The 25,237-nt window shown below is 40.6% G+C and overlaps 2 protein-coding genes across 4 annotated transcripts; one reads left to right on the top strand and one right to left on the bottom strand.

Moving 5' to 3' along the window:
• Window positions 1-1,605: 1,605 nt before the first annotated feature.
• LOC133531573 (uncharacterized) lies at window positions 1,606-2,608 on the bottom strand. Its single transcript, XM_061869879.1, has one exon. It carries the CDS (start codon window positions 2,426-2,428, stop codon window positions 1,862-1,864), a length of 567 nt encoding a protein of 188 aa, XP_061725863.1. The 5' UTR covers window positions 2,429-2,608; the 3' UTR covers window positions 1,606-1,861.
• A 417-nt stretch (window positions 2,609-3,025) lies between these two features.
• On the top strand, window positions 3,026-24,859 carry LOC133531327 (uncharacterized). 3 transcript variants are annotated; one of them, XM_061869464.1, is made up of 15 exons: window positions 3,026-3,773; window positions 4,116-4,243; window positions 4,998-5,116; window positions 5,366-5,482; window positions 6,712-6,831; window positions 7,263-7,378; window positions 9,467-9,658; window positions 11,779-11,913; window positions 12,790-12,927; window positions 15,003-15,115; window positions 16,342-16,462; window positions 20,668-20,752; window positions 22,647-22,726; window positions 23,539-23,610; window positions 24,714-24,859. In XM_061869464.1, the coding sequence occupies exons 1-15, from the start codon at window positions 3,345-3,347 to the stop codon at window positions 24,819-24,821; spliced, it is 2,073 nt and encodes a 690-aa protein (XP_061725448.1). In that variant the 5' UTR covers window positions 3,026-3,344; the 3' UTR covers window positions 24,822-24,859. The 3 variants fall into 3 exon arrangements, with proteins under 3 accessions (XP_061725448.1, XP_061725449.1, XP_061725451.1); XM_061869465.1 differs by having other exon boundaries at window positions 3,027-3,773; window positions 5,001-5,116; XM_061869467.1 differs by having other exon boundaries at window positions 3,027-3,773; window positions 16,345-16,462.
• The last annotated feature ends 378 nt before the right edge of the window (window positions 24,860-25,237 follow it).

Here is a 25,237-nt window from a genome sequence, read left to right as displayed (position 1 = left end):
TCAGTGCAATATAGTAAATATACTAAAATTCTAGATACGTACGCGTTGCAAGCAAACAAAAAAATCCATATTTCAAAAATACCATAAATATGTATATTTTAGAAGTTATTGACATGACTCAGGGTATGGGTCACCGGGTATGGGTACTTGTAAAAACTACAAATGTTTCCGTAGCAGGCCAAAATAAACTTTATTGGCTGGCTTTAAAGCTTATTATATGTTGAAGCTGTTTGATGTTGTACCATTTTACAACCGATTACTGTTTAGATGATGGCAAGCAACATTTACCAAGCCGTAGTATAAGAATATTTTGTTTTGTGTGCGGGGTAAGGCAACGAGGATTTTATCCCACTGTACTTTTATGTCATATATTTGGTGATCGTTGTATTGGGTAGGCAATTACCTACTTACAATTATATTAATATCCATTCTTTTGTTTTCGTTACAATATAAAACAAGGCAGTTGAAATAGTCACCACTAATATTGTATTTTTTTAAACGTCTGCGTGGTTTCTACCGTAGATTAGAAATAAAGTACTATAATACATTTTAAGTGGTCTATTGTTACTATATTATAATTAAATTTACCAAAACAAAGATAACGACCGACCAAGTGTAAGCTTATCGGACACACTTGGAAAATAAACAATGAATGCATCCGAGCGGCGGTATTATCTTTCATATGGTATTTTCACAGGAGTTCAAGATTCAAGAATTGTTTCATCCCATCCCTATTAGAGATGTAATTTGGAGTAATATGGGAAAAATTATTTAGTCACGATTTATTCGTCGCCAACTTTATAGTGCTCCTGCGGTGGCCGCATGGTTGCATTTTTATCACCTATCACTATGCCTCTCACTTTCGCACTTACATACTTGTTAGAACATGACAGGCATGGTGACAGACGATAAAAATGCGACCGTACTTAGCCCGCTGTGCTGTTTAGTGATTTCGTATTTTATGACCTTGGCTATGAATCACCGGAACTTTTTTGTTTTATTTTTAATTTTTGGTACAAGCTTTTATCGCTGACTGTACTTTGTTTTTCACATGCAACTAATACTTATCGAGACAATTGTAACAACCCCAAACAATACGTTTGCGTTGTTTTATCACATAGTTCCCATGGCCATTTTCTGTCTTCATCATCAGATCTGCTCCATGTTAATTATAATGTTGCATTGTCATCTGATTTACATATGTATGCAAAATTTCATCTTAATCGGAAATTGGGTCAATTGAACTTCCAAGATGTTACCCAAAAAACAACAACAAACACAGATAGTTAAATAAGTAAAACGTAAAAATGTTCATTCCTACAAGCTGCAATCTTTTTTTTGATAGGCACAGAGAAAAGGTGGTTAGTAATAATGTTGTTCAACTGGCCGGCTTCATAAGCGGCGATTTATTTACTATACGCGCCAGGCCAGAGACCCATAAGCTGAGTCATACGTTTTAGCTAAAAAGTGGCTGTGACATAAACGGACAGCCAGATGGACATGACGAATCTATAAGGGTTCCGTTTTTTGCCATTTGGCGACGGAACCCTAAAAACGGTTTGTGTGGTGGCCATGAATGGGTTAAAACTGACATTCAAACGAAAGTTGAACAAATACTATACAATTATTTATTTTAATTTTTATTAGTCTTGTAACACATAAAAATAATAAAATTTAAATAATAACAACTTTAAAAGTTTACCAATTCATAAAAAGTAAGACAGTTGGAAAAATATGACTGTGATAAAATGAAGAATGTAGACAAATTATATCAATATCCAGATTATTCTGAAAGAAGTCCAGATGTAAATTTGACTTGCAGCGTAGAGTGGAAATTGTATAACCGAGGGATTGATGGCGGCTAATCCAAGCCGTTCCTGCGCTGCGGGAACAGCTTTTGCTCAGCCTGCTCGACGTGCCGAGCAACCCCCGCCAGTTGCTCCGACGCTGCCGCCGCCGCCACACCGCATGTCTCTGCTATTTCTTGTATTCCAAGCGATACTGCATCTGCCTCAGCCTTCACTTCTGCTGCAGCTTGGTGCATGTTATCAACAGATGCCTGCATTTCCGGAACATGCTGTATTGGTTCAGACTCTAATACTGGAACAGCCTGTTTGCATCGGTGCATGCAAGAGCAGTGGTAGTGCAGCACGGGCTCCGCAGCTGTCACCACCTGCTTGTGCTTATTGCTCTGCTCACTTATTTCAACAAAATTTGGGTTGGTGTAATTATTCAGTTCGTGGGCCATGTTCACAGCTTCAGAGAGCTTTTCGTGTCCCAATGTAGCATTGTTTATAGTTTGAGCCGTGTTTAGTAAATGGCTGGTAGCAGAATCTCCCTGTTGACCGTCTGGAGTCGGACTCACAGCTAAACCTAACTTTGCTTCAAGTTGTTCAATTCTACTTTGTAAAACTGTGATTGGATCCATTTCAAAAAGTATCGAAACGCTAAATACAAAAAAATCTAGACCAATAGTAATTTGTTACACTGCGGACTGCAAAAATGTGAGAAATTAAGTATAAAAATTGCAGTGAGTCTGAATCTTTTCTTCAATTAAACATTTTATTTGACACTGACATTATATTTTTTGATTTTGCCCATGGACCTTGCCAATTACATCCACACTTTATGAAAACGTAGTGAAGTAGTGATTACATTCTCTTTGACTTTATGGGCTATAACCACAGATTAATAATATGTAGCTATAACCCCAAAAATCGAAGTTCACCAATTACGGGCATTTTTCTCTGTCATTCTTAATGACGTCTTAGTTAGAGTAAAAGAGAAAGATACCCGCAATTTGCGAATTTCGGTTTTCGCGGTAGGCCCCCCATTGTCTGTTCTCAGTACAAAATGTAATACTCAAGGCGTAGCCATTTTGGTGGTGGGCAATTAATTGAAGCTTCAATATCTTCACTAATAAAAAATAACATCATAGCGAATAGCGCAACCGTACAACAAACCATAAAGTGTATCGCATATCGATGAATGTTACGAGAAAATTGCTTTCACATGGCAACATTAATAGTAAAATGTGTGGCGATTAAAAATGGCGTCTCTTTGAGTCGAGTTGTCCCTTTCGCACTTAAATACGGCGGTTTTATCTCAATTTTATGTTATCAAACAAGCATTTTTGCTGTTAATAATGCAGCAGTTAGTGAAGTAGTTATATTTATTTTAATATCTCCACATTAAAACATTAATCTGCAGGAAAAATGTTGTCAAATGGGTGCGGCGTACCTCTGTTTACTATAGTTACTTTTATTTCCAAATATTTAAATAATATCACGTCTCAGCGTATTTTATGCGCGTTTTAGTGCAATTAAATAGTGTAACAAATAAAAATGGACAAGAAAAACAAAAAGAAAACTGTGATAAAGCGGAAAAGTGACGATCCTGGGGAAAGCGAGAAGAAAAAAATTATGGTGAGCCGAGCGAAGACTGACGAGGAAAAAGACAAAGTGGAGGTAGTAAATCAAGTTGTGGAGGTGCCTGTGGAGCAAGGGCAGCAGATAGTGCACACCGGGCAGCTGGTGGAAGGGAATTTCGAGCAGCCAGTGTTTGTGAATATGAAAGGAGAGCCTGTCCAACTGGGACCCAATACAGTGATTCTGTACGAACAAAGCGGTAATCCCTCGAACTTTGCGTTTGGTGGCATGTGGACTATGGACTCGTCAGGCCGTATTGTAATGGCAGAGACCATTTATGATGTTAAAGGGGAGCCGGAGGAGGAAGGAACCACTTTTGTTCAGGGTACACCTGAAGTTAGCAATGTAAGTGTTTTTCCTACGTTACCTAACTCGTATTACTCGGACGTAACCTAACGTTACTCGTTACCTAACTACTATAACAACTGAATAATAAGACAAATAAGCTATCAACACACATGTGCAGTACACATGCAGTGAAAAAAAGATGAACCGAAATGTGTCCGTTACATGACAGCTCTGTATAGCAATATCAATTACTTAGCATAAAAAGCAATAATGGTCCTTACAACATTTCTTTTTAATCTAGACTTAAGGAAGGAAGGATGTGGACTATTACTAAACTAATTGAATCCTGAGTCCTCATATTTATTCCAAAATTAAATTTATTTATTTCCTATGTTTCAGCAACAAGTAGAGGAACAACCAAACACTTATCAGCAGTATGAGATGAGCAACAACCAACAGACTGTGGAGGCTCCGCAGGAGTATGAGGTGGCCATCATCGAGAACCCGCCTACAGAGAATGCTGAAAGGTAACAATACCAATGAGGTTTTATTGTATTTTTCTATATATATCTTCACCGAAAAGATCCAAATAGGGCCCTATTCCCTTCCCTTTTACTGGGTTGGAAGGTCAGATAGCAGTTGCTTAAGTAAAAACTAATGCCTATGCCAATATATTAAATAAATAAATTAAATATCTCAAGATCTATACAAGATATCGAAAACTTGACTAAATTCTAAGTTGCCAAGCGCACCTCAGGCTCACATGAGCCATGGCAAAAATGCTAGGACAACGCAAGGAAAATGATGACTTACACTAATTCTTATTATCATAATAATAAAAAAATATATATATTATAGGACATTATTACACAAATTGACTAAGTCCCACAGTAAGCTCAATAAGGCTTGTGTTGAGGGTACTTAGACATATATATTGGCCACCAAATCTATAGCAGATGATTGTTGCAGAATCAGGTAAAATCAGGTGTTGAAAACTTAGACAATGATATATATATAATATATAAATATTTAAATACATAGAAAACACCCATGACTCAGGAACAAATAGCCATGCTCATCACACGTATAAATGCCCTTACCAGGATTTGAACCCGGGACCATCAGCTTCGTAGGCAGGGTCACTAGCCACTAGGCCAAATCAGTTGTCAAACTAATAAAGTATAATTTAATAATTATAGTACATATCCATACCATCCACTAAGAATCTATTTCCATACATTAAAGTTATAATATAATAATTGATGAAACCCTGTTTGTCAGCAGCTCTGAGCCCTCGGTGATCACAACAGAGGAGCAGCTGGTGGCCACAGGCACCGGCGCCGTCCGCTGGCTTAACCAGAAGTATGACTTTGTTGTGAGGAAACTCCAGCTCAACTATGGCAAGTGTTTATTTCTTTACATATTTACTAACCTAACCCTACCGGGTTTGACGAAATTTCCCACTCATAGTGTATTTTAATACTGCTGCGTCGCCGACCCTACCCTACCATCCCCCCCCCCACGCTCCCTCCCCTTTTGGTATACTCTTTGGAACACAAACACGACACAAAGGGACAAACGATTATAGCGGCTTGTCAACTTTAGTAGACGTATATGAATAAGGGGGTCACTTTTCTTGATACCTGCAGATGCTGGAGTGAAGCTACTCCACTCACCATCGGGCTGCATCCAGTGCGTGTACCTCACGACTCCAAGCATGCAGATGGCGTTCAACGCAGTTCCTCAGTTCCTCTGCATTGAAACAGGTTAGAAAACTTACTTATTGAAAACTTCGTCCGTTGGCTCGTTGGGTGGACGACATTCGTTGCGGGTCATTTCTGGATGAGATTAGCTCAGGACCGGGACAAGTAGCGAAATGGAAGAAAGGCTGATATGATGATTCTGAAAACTCATCTGAAATTATTGCTTTACATATATCAGATAATGTAAATATTTAGGAAAAAGGTTTTCGTTTTTACCACAACATGTGCTGCCATCTCTTTAAAATCAATCAATTAGTACTTACAGTCTTAACCTGTCGTCTGCCTCGAACGGATGTCTCCGGTCAAAAATTAATATAATTTTTTTGAAAAAAGCATCCCTCGATCTACCCCGGCCGGAGATCTCCGTCCAGTATTTTTTCCCCGTATTTACGCACGGAGATCTCCAGCCATTTTAACCCCAATCGAAAAGCATTTTTATTAAAATCAAAGCTTGCTTTTCGATTTTTTTGCTCGGGTGCCGACAGCTTGGTAGGCGACAGGTTAACTCACCATAGCGTAGCGTAGTTTTATCTTTCTATCACTCTTCGCTATTAGTGCGACAGAGACAGATCCGTTTCGTTCGCTACGGAGCATTAACAATACATATTACGCAAACTCTGCGTAGAGGACGCCACTACCATATTTTGAGGGCTTACTACGAAACCAGAAAAAGGAATATCGTTATCTGCCTCTCTATCACTCTTGCATATTTCGGCGATAAAGAGGCCAGATAACGAAATTTAGATTTTCGCGTTTGGCCTCTGTAAACAAACCGCTTTGATGCATCAATGTCTTAGTAAAACATCAAAAACCTGTTTAAGGCATAGTATGTATAAGTTACTCTATGATATAATAGTGCTGCTCTCTGGTGCCAGAACATTGCAGTAATACTCCCTATTGGCATCTTGTCTATGTACCCAGTGGAACCTTTTCAATTAGCTATAGGGAGCATGCATGAACTGTAGGAGGCAGCACAGGAGCTGTCAGATTATTGGCGCGAGGCGTAAATGTGATGTTTCTTGTTCCGATGTAGCCCACAAGATGGCAGAACCTACTATGCACAAGAAAACACGTGCCGTGTACATGTGCATGTTTATGGTTCCGATTCAGGCCACAAGATGGCAGACTCTCCAACGCGCGCAGTCCCTATAAGTTAAGGATTGTGATCGTGAGCTATGGTATTTTAAAGCCCTTCCCGGAGCTTAAAGTCTAAAAAGACTATTTTTCTACAGGCATCGAGTTCAACAGCACCATCCCAACAGTGGGCGGGACGGCCAGCCCCAGCGTGAAACACAACGTCACCCTGTTCTTAGCTGAAGACGGGAACGGGAAGTCGGTCATCGTCAGCGCAGGTACGTAATAGAGTACGAGGTACGTAACGAATTGCCTCTGCTGAAACGTGTGCGCGGTAGCAACAACAGCATGCCGAGGACGTTGGCCGAGAGACTCGACTGCCCGCTCACTAAATACTGGGTCGGTGTGGTGATTGGGAGGGATAAGTAGGGCAAAGCCTCTTGGTGAGGTGGTAAGGCATGGATTAGTTTGTAGTTGATTAACATAGATAATAAGATAGCTATTAAGATTTTTTACTAATATCGCTATGGATTTTTTTAATGGTCCGAAATAAACAATTTTTAATTTTAATAGGGCAAAGATCTCTAAACTTTTTTAATCCAAGGTCTATGGCCAGGGGGCTTGTCCGCAGGCCAAAGGTTCATGGACCAAATTGGGTTCACAGTCCATAGTTTGGAGACATCTGTAATTAAAGCCTCTTTGTGTACAGGTATATCGGCGTTGATCGGCGACGATCTGACTTGGCTCCTCGACACTTTCAAGTCTTGCAACCCGGCCTGGCGACAAGTGCGGTGCGTCGTGGCAGACCCGACTAAATGTCAGCAGGTGAGATGTCAGTCTGTTTAATTACGGGGGTGGATCAAAAAGTACCCGCGTTAGAAATGATCACGCGTATTTTAACTTTTTTTAACTTTTTGATTTTTTTTTCAACGTAGTCCCCTTCGAGGTCCTTACACTTTTCCCAGCGTTTCGGCCACTTTAACCCTTTTTTTTTAATACTACGTCGGTGGCAAACAAGCATACGGCCCGCCTGATGGTAAGCAGCCCCCGTAGCCTATGTACGCCTGCAACTCCAGAGGAGTTACATGCGCGTTGCCGACCCTAAACCCGCCCCCCCTCGTTGAGCTCTGGCAACCTTACTCACCGGCAGGAATACAACACTATGAGTAGGGTCTAGTGTTATTTGGCTGCTGTTTTCTGTAACCCTTCCTCTTCCCCTCCCTTAAAAAGTAGGATTTGTCAAATTCTTCAAAATACGCTTCTGTCTCGGCTATAACCTCCTCATTTGACCAGAATTTCATTCCCCCGAGCCATGTTTTCATATTCGGAATTAGAAAAAAATCACAGGGTGCCAGATCCGGTGAGTAAGGTGGGTGTGGCAGCAATTCTTAACGTAGTTGGGTTAGTTTGGCAGCGACAATTCTAGAAGAATGTGCTGGTGCTTTGTCGTGATAAATAAATAAATAAATATTATAGGACATTATTACACAAATTGACTAAGTCCCACAAACAACACAAGTGATGAAACAACACTTTCTTCTTTGCCAGATGGGGCCCGTGTCTCCATTAGTTTTTTTTTTATCTAACCGGTCCAATAACTCACTATAGTAGTACTGCACAGTGATAGTTTTACCTTTTTGTAAGAAATCCATAAAGATTATTTCCTTAGAATCCCAAAACATCGTGACTTTTCCCGCTGATGGGACCGTTTTAGCCTTCTTTGGGGCAGATACGGTTAATTTGACAGGAACTGTTCTCATAAAAAACGGTTTTTCGAGCGAAACCGAAATGAAAAGGTTTTTCCCCAAGTACGGTTTAGAAATTTAACCGGTTTCCGAGCCTTGAAGAATGCCTCAAAGCAACCAATTTTTTAATGTGCAGTAAAGTTTAACCCCCTTATTCATAAACGTCTACTAAAGTTGACAAGCCGCTAATAATCATTTGTCCCTTTCCATCATACCAATACGTCGGAAAGGGAGAAACGATTATTAGCGGCTTGTCAACTTTAGTAGACGTTTATGAATAAGGGGGCTAATAAATAATAATAACCGGCCAAGAGCATGTCGGGCCACGCTCAGTGTAGGGTTCCGTAGTTACTCTTCCGTCACAATAAGCTAAACTGGAGCTTAAAGTATAGTAAATTGTTAACCAAGGGATGAAACGGTACCTTTCACCCGAGTTAAACAAATAGGCTTTGCATAATCAGTACCTAATTAAAGTAAGTCTTTTTACTATGAAGGGAAAACTTTTTGCGATAACTCAAAAACAGCTAAACTGATCATGTCCGCTATAGTTTTCATTTAATGTCTTTCTTAAGCTCTACTTCCACGATTTTTTTCATATTTTTTGGACCTATGGTTCAAAAGTTAGAGGGGGGGGGGACACATTTTTTTTTTCTTTCGGAGCGATTATCTCCGAATATATTCACTTTATCAAAAAATGTTTCTTGAAAACCCGTATTAGTTTTGAAAGACCTTTCCAACGATACCCCACACTCTAGGGCTGAAGCGAAAAAAAAAATTCACCCCCACTTTACGTGTAGGGGGTTTACCCTAAAAAAAAAAAATTTAGATTTTTTTGTACGACTTTGTCGGGTTTATTGATTTATATATCCATGCCAAATTTCAGCTTTCTAGCACTAACGACCACGGAGCAAAGCCTCGGACAGACAGACAGACGGACAGACAGACAGACGGACATGGCGAAACTATAAGGGTTCCGTTTTATGCCATTTGGCTACGGAACCCTAAAAACGAGGAAATGCCGCCAGGATCCTTGGTACAATGCCTCAAGGGCCTATTTTAGATATAAGCTAGTTATAGTAATCATCTGTATATATCCATTATGTATATTGTTATCTCAATAAAAACTGTATAGTAGTAATAATAAAAAATGGAACGTTTTGTTTGTCAGTCGGTGCGCGCAGCGTTCCCGTCCTCCCACGTGACGTGCTCCGTGTGGCAGGCGGCCCGCGCCTGCGCGCGTCTCTGCGGAGACTGGGCCAGGAGGGAAGACGCTTCTCTGGCTGCTGACGACGTCGCCGCCAGGACCAAGACTTATGCCCTGGCCTTGCTGCGGGGAGAACACACTCCGGCTCAGTTGCAGGTATGATAACTCAAATATATCTTTAAACATTTAACGTCCTAAGGTATTCCCACTTGATTAAGGGTCGGAGGAAGATAACTAAAGAAAGAATGACGATGTCACTGCATGGATCAGGACTTATACACTAGCCTTGCTGACGGAGGAGCATACTCTGGCAAAACTACAGGTAAGGATAACACATTAAAAGACACATCTCAAGATATTCTCTCTAAATTATTGGACTACGAATTGATGAAGATAGCTTAAGAAAGAACTGGGTGGGGAAGATGCTTCTTTAGTGGCTGACGACGTCACTGCCAGAATCCATACTTATGCTCTGTGGAGAGCACACACCAGCTCAGTTGCTGGTAAGAAGACAAACTACAAGACCTAATACCTCAAGACGTCCTCTCGCTAAATGGCTGAATCAAGGGTTAGATAAAGATCTGGATCCGTAAGGAACATGCTTCCGTAGCGGCTGACGGGGTCGCTGCTTGGTAAGGAAAACATACTCCGACACTACTAAAGATAAAGAACCCAATGGCGTCGTCCAAGATGACTAGGACAAGGTTGAAGTGTTGAGCTAAAGGTGGGAAGGGAAGATGCTTCTCTAGTGGCTGATGATGTCGCTACTAGGATCAAGACTTATGCTGAATATGTTTATTATCTATTATATTATGTATTTCTACTCGTCGACTATAACGGTTGAATTAAGATTTCGTATACCAAACTATAATTGTGTACTTTTTATGCATGAGCTCCCAACTCAACTATAATATTCATTTCGATATGCTGTAGTCAACTGTAACGTAAAATCGGCCAAGTGCGAGTCGGACTCGCACAGGAAGGGTTCCGTACCATTGTCTATAAAAACGGTCACCCATCCAAGTACTGACCCCGCCCGACGTGGCTTAACTTCGGTGATTGGATGAGAACCTCGAGATTGGAAAGAAATATTTATTATATTCTGTTTTTAGTATTTTATGTTATAGCGGCAACAGAAATACATAATCTGTAGAAATTTCAACTGGCTAACTATCACGGTTCATGAGATACAGCCTGGTGACAGACGGACGGACGGACAGCGGAGTCTCAGTAATAGGGTCCCGTTTGACCCTTTGGGTACGGAACCCTAAAAAATGACCAATCAGAGCCGCCGCGCTCCCATAGAAAAGACTAAACGTGCACGGGGCGCGGAGTCGCGCGTTTATTTCTTGTGTACTAGATAGGTTACTAGATAAAGTTTTGCATTAGACAAATATAAACCAACAGGTGGCCTATCACATACTTTTTAAAACTATATTTCCATAGACAATCATTGGCTGGAAAACATTTACATTCTTTTTAAATATAGTAAGTATTACATTTATTTAACTTTATATGAAATGAAAATGTTGTATACAATATGCGTAAATCGCCTTTAGCCCACGCCGACGTTTTCAAACTATAAATCTATTTTTAAATAAGTAAATTTAAAAATAAAGTAAATGTTTTCCGCCCGAACATTGTCTATGGAAATATAGTTTAAATATATATATATATATATGTGTGTATTTGTTTCATATTTGTGTATGTCTTATCTAGTGACCTACGTATATTTTTGTCTACTGAGATACTTACCCATTTTCCTTTAGTCTTTAGAAGCGCTGGTGGCCTAGCGGTAAGAGCGTGCGACTTGCAATCCGGAGGTCGCGGGTTCAAACCCCGGCTCGTACCAATGACTTTTTCGGAACTAATGTACGAAATATCAGCTGATATTTACTAGTCACTAGAAGGAAAACATCGTGAGGAAACCGGACTAATCCCAACAAGGTCTAGTTTACCCTCTGGGTTGGAAGGTCAGATGGCAGTCGCGTAAAAACTAGTACCTACGCCAAACCTTGGGATTAGTTGTCAAGCGGACCCCAGGCTCCCATGAGCCGTGGCAAAATGCCGGGACAACGCGAGGAAGAAGACTTAGTCTTTGTAGTAAAAAAGTATTATTTTAGACGACTTGTAGAAAAAGTATTGTATACAATCAAGCTTTTCAATCTCGTACCTTAATTAGGCAACTCAGCAAGCTTCGTTGCCTAAACACGGTACTCGACTGAAAAGCTCTCTATTATATGACGATTGTATAAAATCCTATTATGTTTTTCCAGGTGTTGAAACGCGGCATCATCGGCACGGGCGCGGGGACTCTCCGACTGTGGGAGTCCCTGACTCGCCCCGGCGGCGCCATCGCCAAGCTGGACTCGTGGCTCGAGCCTGACAACTATACTAATATACTACACAAGGTAAACCATTATGAACGGTAAACTCTGTCATACATTTTTATTGGTGTGGATGTTGAGCTTAACAGTACAATGAGGATAATCACGGGCTGCATCTCGCCAACGCCTTTGTATTGGCTGACCTTAGTAACATCTCACAACCGGACATCGGGAGACAGAAATGGCTTATACGAGAGGTCACAAAAACTTCTGGTACTTAATTCTTCACTGCCGATACATAAGGACCTGAGCAGTTTTCAAAACACCCGACTCAAGTCTCGAAACCCACCTGCAAAAATCTTTCACACCCACAACCCATCACATCAGGACAACCAAGCGTAGATGAGAGAATGGGAAGCTCAGCACAGTGTAGACAACACCATTTTTGAGTTGAACCCAGGGAAACGGTCTCAAGGGTTCACGGAAAACCAAGAAATATGGTGCAGACTTAACCGCCTCAGAATTGGCTTCGGTAACTGGTGCGTACCTCTGGCACAAGTGGGGGTGGAGCGAGTCTGCGGCGTGCGAATGCGGACACCCAGAGCAGACGGTGCAGCACATGGTATTCAAGTGTCCCGTCACGAAATACAACGGACCAGCTGAAGATTTTAAACACCTGACAAAAGATGCAAGTATTTATCTGCAGAAATGTAAATTGTGATTTTTTTTTATATGTATGTAACCAGTGTGTAACCGCCATACGATAAATAAAATACCAAAAGGTATTCAAATCTTAACATTTGTCTGTGTAGTTCAAAATAAGCTTATAATTTTCTCCGACCCCATGTAAGTACTTCAAAATGGCGTTACAGAAAGTCTATAGATTTTCTGATCCCTGAAGCAAACCCTAACCGTTTGTTGAGAGGAATAGAATGTGTTCACTAAATTCCTATATTTCAGGGTCTAGAACGACTGGTGACGAAGTTCCAAACCCTGGTCCGCAGTCAGATGCAGCCAGATGAGTTTGTCTCTCTGTTCTTCAACGTGGCCAACCAGTTGGAAGACGAGCGACGAAGCTTCGCTGTCAGCAGACTGAGGGTAAGACTATTTCAGGGTCTAGAAGTTCCAAGCCCTGGCCCGCAGCCAGATGAGTTCGTCTTTCTGTTCTTCAACGTGGCCAACCAGTTGGAAGGCGAATGAGGAAGCTTCGTAGTCAGCAGACTGAGGGTAAGACTATTTTCAGGGTCTAGAAGTTCCAAACTCTGGTCCGCAGTGAGATGCTGCCAGATGAATTTGTCTCTATTTTCTTCAACATGGCCAATTAGGCGGAAGACGAGCGACGAAGCTTCGCTGTCAGCAGACTGAGGGTAAAACTATATTTCAGGGTCTAGAAGTTCCAAACCTTGGGCCTCAGTCAAATGCAGCCTGATCAGGTCGTCTCTCTGTTCTTTAGTGTGGCCAACCAGTTGGAAGACGAGCGACGAAGCTTCGCTGTCAGCAGACTGAGAGTAAAACTATATTTCAGGGTCTAGAAGTTCCAAACCCTGGTCGGCAGTCAGCTGCAGCCTGACGACATCGTCTATCTGTTCTTCAGTGTGGCCAACCAGTTGGAAGACGAGCGACGAAGCTTCGCTGTCAGCAGACTGAGGGTAACACTATATTTCAGGGTCCAGAAGTTCCAAACCCTGGTCCGCAGTCAGCTGCAGCCTGACGAGATCGTCTATCTGTTCTTCAACGTGGCCAACCAGTTGGAAGACGAGCAAAAAAAGTTAATATTAATAATAATAATAACTTGAAGCGGGCAAGGGCAACATCCGCTAGGTGTACCCCTTACATTTCATTAAAGTGTCAAAAGGGCCTCTACGTGTTGGCTTTGGCTCCGTGCACGCCTCCCAAAGATCCGGAACACCATTGTTCCGTGATGGAAAAGACATACAAAAATAATAATAATAGGTCAGTGTCATGCATATAGAAAAGTGGCCAATACATTTTTTCATAATATTTTTTTTTTTATTGACAACCGGTCTGGCCTAGTGGGTAGTGACCCTGCCTATGAAGCTGATGGTCCCGGGTTCAAATCCTGGTAAGAGCATATATTTGTGTGATGAACACGGATATTTGTTTCCGAGTCATGGTTGTTTTCTATGTATTTAAGTATTTATAATTATACACCGTGTTTTTTTTTGATTTGCGTTAATTTCGAGGGTGCATTCCTGAGCTTAAATTAAGTAACTTTCTCAAAGACACCGATATTCTAATTAACTCCATTTCGGAGATAATCAATCATTAATTTTTATCTTATAAGGCCCTTACGAGCGTGTACACTTGCCTTAGGGCCTGTTTACTTATTGATTAGTGTTTAGTGCGAGTTCATACATTTGCTACTAAACGTAAGTACTATCTCGGACGATCGAAGTTCGAAATGACATTGATATGTCACAGTTTTCAATTGTTTGGTTGAGTTAAATGTAATGCCCGTGTTACAACAACGCTATATGCAACATTTAGTTACTTTTTACAAAAATAAAAATTGTAAAAAAAAAAACAAAAAAAATATTTTTTTTGAAAATTAACTATGCCATTTAGTTTCCTTAAACGTACTTACCGATACCCCGAAGTTAACGAAATTCAATAAAAACACGGTGTATATTATATATATCGTTGTCTAGGTACCTACAACACAAGCCTTATTGAGCTTACTGTGGGACTTGGTCAATTAGTGTAATAATGTCCTATAATATTTATTATTTATTTATTTAAATGTCAATGGTAATAAAATGGAGTAACATTTTTTTTCTTTTTAAGCATTGGTGGATACAAAGTGTTCATTGACTGAGTAGAACATTTTTTGTAAACGCCACTTAAATAATTTGCTTTTGAATCCTTGACAATGCAGGGATTTTAGGTCATTTGGCAAGTGGTTGAAGATTTTGACAGACATGAAAAGAACAGATTTTTCAAAATGAGCAGAGTTATGACATGGTTAACTGATATTGAGTCCATGGAATTTAGAAACTGACCTACGTTTAGATATTTTATACTGACTAATATGAGTTTTCACAAAGAGACATGTTTCGTAAATGTACAACGTTGGCAACCGAAGGACTTTTAATTTTTTGTACAACGGTCTACATGAATCCATCGTTTTGTATGACAATGAATTATTATTTCAGGACACGGAGACACTAAAGCAGTCGCCCACGGACACCATAACGCAGTACGCGTACAACCTGATGTCGCACCAGACCAAGATCGCGCAGAAGTGCCTCGACGACCGGGCTGGAAGGTAGGACTCCCTCCTGCAGCTACTAGACCGTGGGCCAGGACCATATATCGTCAGTCATCGCCTGCCGGCTGATACTTTGTCAGATGATAGTTTAGATGCTGTTGGGTTTAGGGTCGGCAACGCGCATGTAACTCCTCTGGAGTTGCAGGCGTACATAGGCTACGGAGACTGCTTACCATCAGGCAGGCCGTATGCTTGTTTGCCACCGACGTAGTATTAAAAAAAAAATCGTCAGCCGGTTGTATCGCGGTGGAAAGACCGTCAGCTGTAAAATGAACATGTAAAAAATACGCGCCTTACCACTTTATGTCCACAAAGAATGCGTAATGTGTAAATTGTGTAACCGTTTATTTGGAACGCCTGATTTAATGCTACAGCAATGTTTAATTATTTTTTTATTACTTTCATAAAAAGTAAAGCGTTTATTTTTTACATGTTCATGCGACCAGCTGACGTTCTTACCACCGCGATACAACCGGCTGACGATTTTTTTTTAAACAATAGCATATGATCTGACAATCAAATGAGAGGCAATAACAAAAAAAAAAATCGGTGGAAGTTTGCATGGTAATGTACATCTTATTTTTTTTAGTTTTATCATTCTCTTATTTTAAAAGTCACAGGGGGGGGGGACACATTTTACCACTTGGGAAGTGTCTCTCGCGCAAACTATTCAGTTTAGAAAAAAGTGATATTAGAAACCTCAATATCATTTTTGAAGACCTATCCCAGACGTTTGATGAAAGAAATTTTTTGAGTCTCAGTTCTAAGTATGGGGAACCCCCAAAATTTATTGTTATTTTCTATTTTTGTGTGAAAATCTTAATGCGGTTCACAGAATACATATACTTACCAAGTTTCAACAGTATAGTTCTTATAGTTTTGGAAAAAAGTGGCTGTGACATACGGACGGACAGACAGACAAATAGACATGACGAATCCATAAGGGTTCCGTTTTTTGCCATTTGCCGACGGAACCCTAAAAAGGGAAGGGAACGTTTGAAGCTTGGTCACCATCTGGCTGGCCCTTTACACAAATGTTAGTCATTATTTTTATAACACATGTATACCCAGATACCAATCAACAAGAACAATCTTACACCTGAGGATGCCGAAGACCGGGCAAGGTGGAGAAGACTAAGTAGGAAAGTGGACCCTGGCGCTAGGCCTGGAAAATGCTAGGTTGAAGATGTATACCCAGATAGTAAGAGCACACCTTGTTCCAGAAGACACAGCAGTGTGGCCATCTGCAAGTACGGCACGTCCACCCAGGAGTGCTCCTGCCTCTTCAGCAAGGTGTTCCGGCTGCCCTGCCGACATATCCTCATGCTCACCACCGAGCTCAAGGTATACTAATTCATTGCTATATATTTCTGAAATCAATATCAAGCGGTATAACGACTAGTGAAACTCATAGGTCGATAGTTTGGTCGATATACAACATGCGGGTTACTCCCCGCGGGCGGTAAGTTGGTATAACGACTAGTGAAACTCATAAGTTGATAGTTCGGTAGACGTAGAGCATGCGAGTGATTCCCCGCAGGCGGTAAGGTGGTATAACGACGATTGAAACTCATAAGGCGATAGTTCGGTCGATATACAGCATGCGGGTGACTCCCCGCAGGCGGTAAGGTGGTATAACGACGATTGAAACTCATAAGGCGATAGTTCGGTCGATATACAACATGCGGGTGACTCCCCGCAGGTGGTAAGGTGGTATAACGACGATTGAAACTCATAAGGCGATAGTTCGGTCGATATACAACATGCGGGTGACTCCCCGCAGGTGGTAAGGTGGTATAACGACGATTGAAACTCATAAGGCGATAGTTCGGTCGATATACAACATGCGGGTGACTCCCCGCAGGTGGTAAGGTGGTATAACGACGATTGAAACTCATAAGGCGATAGTTCGGTCGATATACAGCATGCGGGTGACTCCCCGCAGGTGGTAAGGTGGTATAACGACGATTGAAACTCATAAGGCGATAGTTCGGTCGATATACAGCATGCGGGTGACTCCCCGCAGGCGGTAAGGTGGTATAACGACTAGTGAAACTCATAAGTTGATAGTTCGATAGACGTACAGCATGCGAGTAACTCCCCGCAGGCGGTAAGGTGGTATAACGACGATTGAAACTCATAAGGCGATAGTTCGGTCGATATACAACATGCGGGTGACTCCCCGCAGGCGGTAAGGTGGTATAACGACGATTGAAACTCATAAGGCGATAGTTCGGTCGATATACAACATGCGGGTGACTCCCCGCAGGTGGTAAGGTGGTATAACGACGATTGAAACTCATAAGGCGATAGTTCGGTCGATATACAACATGCGGGTGACTCCCCGCAGGTGGTAAGGTGGTATAACGACGATTGAAACTCATAAGGCGATAGTTCGGTCGATATACAACATGCGGGTGACTCCCCGCAGGTGGTAAGGTGGTATAACGACGATTGAAACTCATAAGGCGATAGTTCGGTCGATATACAACATGCGGGTGACTCCCCGCAGGCGGTAAGGTGGTATAACGACGATTGAAACTCATAAGGCGATAGTTCGGTCGATATACAACATGCGGGTGACTCCCCGCAGGCGGTAAGGTGGTATAACGACGATTGAAACTCATAAGGCGATAGTTCGGTCGATATACAACATGCGGGTGACTCCCCGCAGGCGGTAAGGTGGTATAACGACGATTGAAACTCATAAGGCGATAGTTCGGTCCATATACAGCATGCGGGTGACTCCCCGCAGCACGGTGGCCCGCGCGCCTTAGTAAGGCGGTCATAATTATTATTTTGTAAATTTTCTTGATTTCTTTGTTTGTTTTTGTAATACAGCTAATTATTAGGTAGTATAATTAAATAAAACACGTGTTAGGGTATATATCATGCTTAATTTATTCACAAATTCTTACAAAAAAAACAGATTCATACATATAAAACTAAAGTTAGTAAATCCTTTAAAGTCTATGTTGTTGTTTATGTTACCTTAAAACAATAAAAATATATTTTAAAATATGTTAAATACTATAACAAACAAGCATGTGTAAAATTAAAAATAAAAACTAGTAAAATAATAATAATAAAAAAACAGAAAATAAGACCTTATTTATACTCTAAATTTTTGTTTGTACTCGCTATGACCAGTGCTACCATCAAAGCCCCACTTTCCTATTAATGTCACATCACCCATGGATTCTTCAGGTATCGCTGTTATCAGTTCCTTTTGAAATTCGACTATACGCGTAGCTGTATGATCCAGCAAGCTTTGTAACTCCACCTCAGCTGTGGATTCGGTAACTTTAATATTTTCTGGGTAACACTTTTTCTTCGCATCAGTTACCTTACCATACGAAGGTAAAACAGGATTAGCCCGAGAATTTATAAAAGCACGTATTAACAAATATTGATGTTTTGTTAGTTTAGCTTCTGTGAGAAGAGATAGCACATCGTCAGGATTGACTTCATTAGCATTGGTCTCTAATTTAGCTTTATTCCTCAGTTCGTTGTCTGCTGATGAATCCAAGGATGCTAGTGCTGCTAACCTTCTGCGTTTTGACCGTTTACTACAAGCCGAAAAGTCCTTTATTGGCCGTCGAGCTGAAGTAGAGGGTTCCGAATCGCGCGATGATGATGGTTGTCCCGATTCAATAATTAAAGTCTTCTCAGTCACCTTATTATTTTTTGGCAAATTAACATTTTGTTTCTCATTTAACCAGTCCGAATGTTTCCTAAGAACTAGACACTTAGTTCGCGAAGAAGATTTCCAATAAATTACAAGTCGACTACAAATGTACCTTATGATGTTATCCAAATTACTTGTATCCACATTTTCTACTTCTGGCACCATTCCTATTAGTTGTTGTAGCACTTGACGACGTCTTTCTGTATCTGAACCACTAGTAGAGAGCCATAGTTCAAATACGAATCCCCTTGTAAAAGATCCGACGTACATATCACCTTAAAAAAGAAAGAAAAAGGTAAATTTCCATTCGTAATATTTTCGTAGTAGGTGCTACGCCTTGGCCTACGCAGGCGTAGCAGTCTTATAAATACTAAATAGGCAAATTGAGGCAGTAACAAGTTTATGGCCGTTAATCTAGAAATATTGAGCTTCAAAATAATGCTAGTCTCGTATTTATAATCGTGTCTCAAATTAACTAAAAGTTTAAGTCAACAAAATATTCTAATCATTATTCATACGACTTTTTGCCGTGGCGTAGACCCAATATTATGAATATATATTTTATTATAATGCTAAACAATCTATGTAAATTAAAACAACATACCTGATTCTTTAAGCTCCATATTAATAATAGTCACTAAAATCACTACTTAGTCAGGAATGCACCACTAATCACCGATCACTTAATGAGTCTCTGATAAGAGAGCGCGTACTAACGGGAGTTGTGTTCACTTTCTAGGTTCGTTATAGAATGAAGGTAATTACTTATACAGGAACTATTTATACCTAATTAAAGTACGTTTATCGGCAAATTAGAAACAGCCATTAGAAATTTAAAACTACCACATGCATTTTTTTGGATCATGGCCTATGGCCAGCCCACCGTGCGCAGGCGGTAAGGTGGTATAACGACGATTGAAACTCATAAGGCGATAGTTCGGTCGATATACAGCATGCGGGTGACTCCCCGCAGGTGGTAAGGTGGTATAACGACTAGTGAAACTCATAAGGCGATAGTTCGGTCGATATACAGCATGCGGGTGACTCCCCGCAGGTGGTAAGGTGGTATAACGACTAGTGAAACTCATAAGGCGATAGTTCGGTCGATATACAACATGCGGGTGACTCCCCGCAGGTGGTAAGGTGGTATAACGACGATTGAAACTCATAAGGCGATAGTTCGGTCGATATACAGCATGCGGGTGACTCCCCGCAGGTGGTAAGGTGGTATAACGACGATTGAAACTCATAAGGCGATAGTTCGGTCGATATACAGCATGCGGGTGACTCCCCGCAGGTGGTAAGGTGGTATAACGACTAGTGAAACTCATAAGGCGATAGTTCGGTCGATATACAGCATGCGGGTGACTCCCCGCAGGCGGTAAGGTGGTATAACGACTAGTGAAACTCATAAGGCGATAGTTCGGTCGATATACAACATGCGGGTGACTCCCCGCAGGCGGTAAGGTGGTATAACGACGATTGAAACTCATAAGGCGATAGTTCGGTCGATATACAGCATGCGGGTGACTCCCCGCAGGTGGTAAGGTGGTATAACGACTAGTGAAACTCATAAGGCGATAGTTCGGTCGATATACAACATGCGGGTGACTCCCCGCAGGTGGTAAGGTGGTATAACGACGATTGAAACTCATAAGGCGATAGTTCGGTCGATATACAGCATAATTAAAAAAAAGCTAAAGTTATAATTTATTATACTGAAGCGATCGACATCAAAATCAACGAGATTTTCTCCCGCTTTCTCCCGAAATTACCGTTATTTCGTCAGATATGAAACGTTAATCCTGTCATTGTCTATGGTACCTATACCTGGTGGTATATTATGGAATCAATGTTGCAGGTGAAGACGCACATCCCGTTCGAGCCGCGCTGGACGGTGCAGCACTGCCTGTTCGGCTGCGAGAGCGCCGCGCCGCAACCCGCCGGTGAGTTTTTTTAGGGTTCCGTACCCAAATGGTAAAACGGTACCCTAGTACTAGGGTTATTCCCACTAGTTACCACCAAGTTGTTACCAATGGTAACTACTGGGAATTCTTTTTACAAATACTTGGAAAAAAAATCCCACCTTTTTACCACCAATCCGAGTTGTTCGGAACTAGTGGGATTTTATTGCACAGTAGTTACGAGTGGTAAAAGGTGGGAAAAAATTCCCAGAAGTTACCACTGGTAACAACTTAGTGGTAACAAGTGGGAATAACCTATTACTAAGACTCCGTGTCTGTCCGTCTGTCACCAGGCTGTATCTCATGAACCGTGATGGCTAGATAGTTGAAATTTTCACAGATGTATTTCTGTTGCCACTATAATAACAAATACTAAAAGTATGGAACCCTCGGTGAAATTGTAAGCAATTTACTTTTTATGTCGAACAAAAAGGCATCTCGATTGATATTAGAATAGAGGTCGAATCGAATTCCTTTCTTTTTATATGTATATAACTAAATTGATTTTGATGTAGTAATGAAGCAATCACAACATTTTCACAGATAAATTTGTTGTAACAAAACAGTTTATATTAATGGTGGCCATTTTTTACGGATTTTTAGGTATCATAGAAGGTTTATGATATGTGTGTAGATAAACTATCTTTTCACTACATCAACTGGTAAAGATTCTCCTGGTTGTTCAAAAACTAATGAGAAATTTGCATTTTATCCACATGTGGGGCAAAGTAATAAGATGCAATTTTTAAATTGTTTTCTTATGTTATCTAATACATCTGACTTTTAAATTATGATTTTGAATGATATTGTTTTTATTACGTTCATTTGGATTTGATTTGCTTTGATTTTTATGGTATTTCACAGTCAGTATTTTTTTCGCGTTTATGTGGTGAAAATTGGCTACTTGACAGTTTTTTGTAAATAATATTAATAGATCTTGATTTTCCTGAGGATCAAATGTCTATATAGGACTCATGGCATTTAAGCAACACAAAGGCCAGAAATGAGAGTTAAAGTCTGACGCTCGCACTCGACGATTAAAACGCCTCTAACGAAATGATATTTTAATGTGACGTCACATTACATTAGTCTGTCCTAAATGTATGAAAGATCAAGATAATTGCTATTTTGACCGTGAAATATTGCGTTTATGTGTATAATTGTCATACAATTTATTTTTCAATAACATGTAAGGAATCGAATGGTATAATTTTCTTTTTTATATTTGAAAAAAAAAATTTTTTTTTGAACCTTTGAAGCCTTTTTTTTATAATCTCAATATGTCTTTTAAAACTTCACTTTTTTATAATGAATGGCCCATTTTTTATCACATTAGCTAAATTTTGTTATAATATTTAACATGCGTCAAGTACCCAATTTTTGGATTTTACTCCGAGGCAAAGTATGTTTAATCCTCGCAACGCTCAGGTATCAATATTATTTATTTATTTATTAATAAAACTTAAATCTATTAGCAGGTTTAACCTAATGCGATAGATAAGCGACAAACCAATAATCAGAGTTATTGACTATATAATTATAAACTTAACCTAATGTTATCATTGCAACCTTATCCTTAGCCTTATTATCTCGAGCGGTTAAACAAGAAGATTGGCCCCTCGTAAAACAAGTAACTAGAATAGAATAGAAAAACGTTTATTGCAAAACCATCTACAAACAGCACCACATTAGAAAACAAAAAAAAAGTAAGAAAGAAGATCTAATACACTAAACAGTTATAACTACTTGTAACTTATACTAACATGCAATAGTTACAGTGATGATGCTGTAATAGAGGCTACAATTGGACACCACTCAGCATATGCTCTAACATATATATGCTAACTATTATCTTATGTTATGTTTCTCCCTGCAGCGGGCGGCAACTACATGGAGCAGGTGGTGGTGGAGGCCGACGCGGCGCAGCGCCAGCCCGTGCAGCAGCAGCTCCACCAGGTACACGCCTCCCCGACTTCACTTCATAAATAATACTAATACTCCAATACTCAATATATATAGACATATATAATACGGGTAGTTGATACTTGCTGAACTATAAAAAAATGTTGTCACAAACAATAGCTGATATTGTACGAGTACCTATACGTATATACTCTATTGTTTACCATAACGTTTTAAGTCATAATGTATTGTTTGTCCGCATTTTCGTTAGCCGTAATTTGGTTTTTCTCAGAAACGCGTAACTTTTCAAGATTGCCATAAAACAAACCTAACCTATCCTATCTATAGGATAACCTAACGATATTCCTGAAAAGTTAACTGTTTCAGAGTTATGACTAATGATAACATGACTATGATTACATTATGACTTTCGATAATGCCAAACAAAGTTATCCGGATTATCTAATTTTTATATTTGTGTCCCAACCAACCTTTGCTGCATTGCTAGATATAGCGGCGGTTTATTTACCTAGCTTAGGACACTATTCTTAGGCTATCTAACAATAGAATGCTCCTAAAAATGTTATACTCTACTACTATAGGGACCGTGTGCGTTGGAGGGTCTGCCATCTTGTGGCCTGAATCGGAACCATAAACATGTACATTTACACGTCACTTGTTTTCTTGTGCATAGTAGGTTCCGCCATCTTGTGGGCTACATCGGAACAAAAAACATCACATTTACGCCTCGCGCCAAAAATCTGACGGCTCCTGTGCTGCCTCCTACAGTTCATGCACGCTCCCTATGTCATAAGATCTAATTTTGATACTTAAATAAATCATTTTCATTGAGTGACGTGTGTCAGGTGGGCGGCGTGCGGCAGCAGTACGTGCTGGCCGCGCCCGGCGCGCCGCAGCCCAGCCCGCAGGTGCAACAGGTATGTTGCAGTCTTTAACGTTTTGATTACAATCACAACTGTAAGTGCCAGGGGTTTTTATATTTTATACCAAATACGATGGCTGAAAAGACGCGGTATTGCACAGGCGTTTTCTATACGATTAGTATGTGTTATATTTTGAGTATTATTGCACGAGAATACATATAAAAGTAGACAAATTACTGTCTTGGGTGAGACTTGAACTCACGGTCACTGGATCGCTAGTCCAGTGTTCTACCATCTGTGTTATAGTTGTGAGTTTTGTAGCTGGCCCGCAACGGCTTATCCTTTGTCTATTGTTAACTAAAACCGCGCTGTCTAGTCCAAAGGTTAAAAAAACCAGTGTAGGTGCGCTCTCCGATAACGCGCCTTTGTTCATATCGAGGACACATTTTAAACTGTTTCGATAGCGTTCGACTCGCTGGCACTCAGTAACCGTATAGTAAGGTAAGTGGCACGCGCGGTTTTAGTTAACAGTAGACAAAGGATAAGCCGTTGGGGGCCAGCTACAAAGCTAACAACTATATTAAGACCTCATTCACAGCCAGTGAATTTTTCCACTATATAGGCCTATAGAAGACCCTAGCGACATCTACTGAAAGAGTGTTATACTTCTTAAACGGCTAACGAAGTTCCAAGTCATATTGGAAATTGACCAGTTACGATGTGCTATCCCATTCTAACTAAAATTATTATTCCCTTTATTTAAATTTGATCTTAGGTAAGGTTTGTTAAAACAATACAAAATATAAACACATTATAAAAAAACCTAACCTAGGGTGCCGCCAGTAGTCAGGGCCGCAGAGAGAGGAATCGACGTACTATACGCGCCATAAATTATTAAGTACCATTAAGTGGGGACGTTTATTAAATAATTAAATACAATTTTAAAATAGTTTTTATTTTATTTTATTGTACAAATACAATAACCTAGCTTATAAGATATACATATACAAACAAACAAATGTGGACCACTGAGTGTCTGAATAAAGAAATTATTTCTTTATTAGTATTAAATTGGCATCGATCGCAGACGTTCTTCCTTGATAAAAACATGCCATTATTCCATATTGAATTCAGTGGACTTATAATTTGATGTGCAGGTGATCTTCTGCGGCGGCGGCGTGGCCGTGAGCGCCGCGTCGCCCGCCATCACGTCGGCGCTGCCGCTCGCGCAGGCCGTGCTCGCGCCGCACCAGCTGCACCAGTAGCGGCCTTCACGCTCCCGCCGTACCTGCCTGACGGGTAATGCCCTAGGGCGTTGACAGCCGATGGGTTGGGGGGGGGGGGCAGTTGCTATGGCGGAGGGGAAGGGAAGGGGCATACATTTAGTAACAAATTTTATTCTCTAAGGGGGGCAGCTGCCCCCTGTGCACCACAAATTTTATATTCTAGGGGGCGGCTGCCCCCTGTGCCGCCTTCCCCTAGCGACGCCCTCTAATGCTGAAATGTCTTTCTAGCGTACTCTACTCCCCCGTAACAACATAATAATTATTTCGAACTCCGTAAGGCCCAAAGTACTGTGAAGGTTGGAAGCCTTCAAAGCAAAAAGCAAAGTAAGCTGCTGAGATAACTGAACCCTTCTTAGAGATAAATTGCCTTTGTACTACACAATTATGTTCTATCT

Source organism: Cydia pomonella, chromosome 25 (assembly GCF_033807575.1).
Source record: "Cydia pomonella isolate Wapato2018A chromosome 25, ilCydPomo1, whole genome shotgun sequence".
NCBI lineage: Eukaryota > Metazoa > Arthropoda > Insecta > Lepidoptera > Tortricidae > Cydia > Cydia pomonella.
The sequence above is the reverse complement of the archived record's forward strand: the minus strand, read 5'-3'. Positions and strand labels throughout refer to the sequence as shown.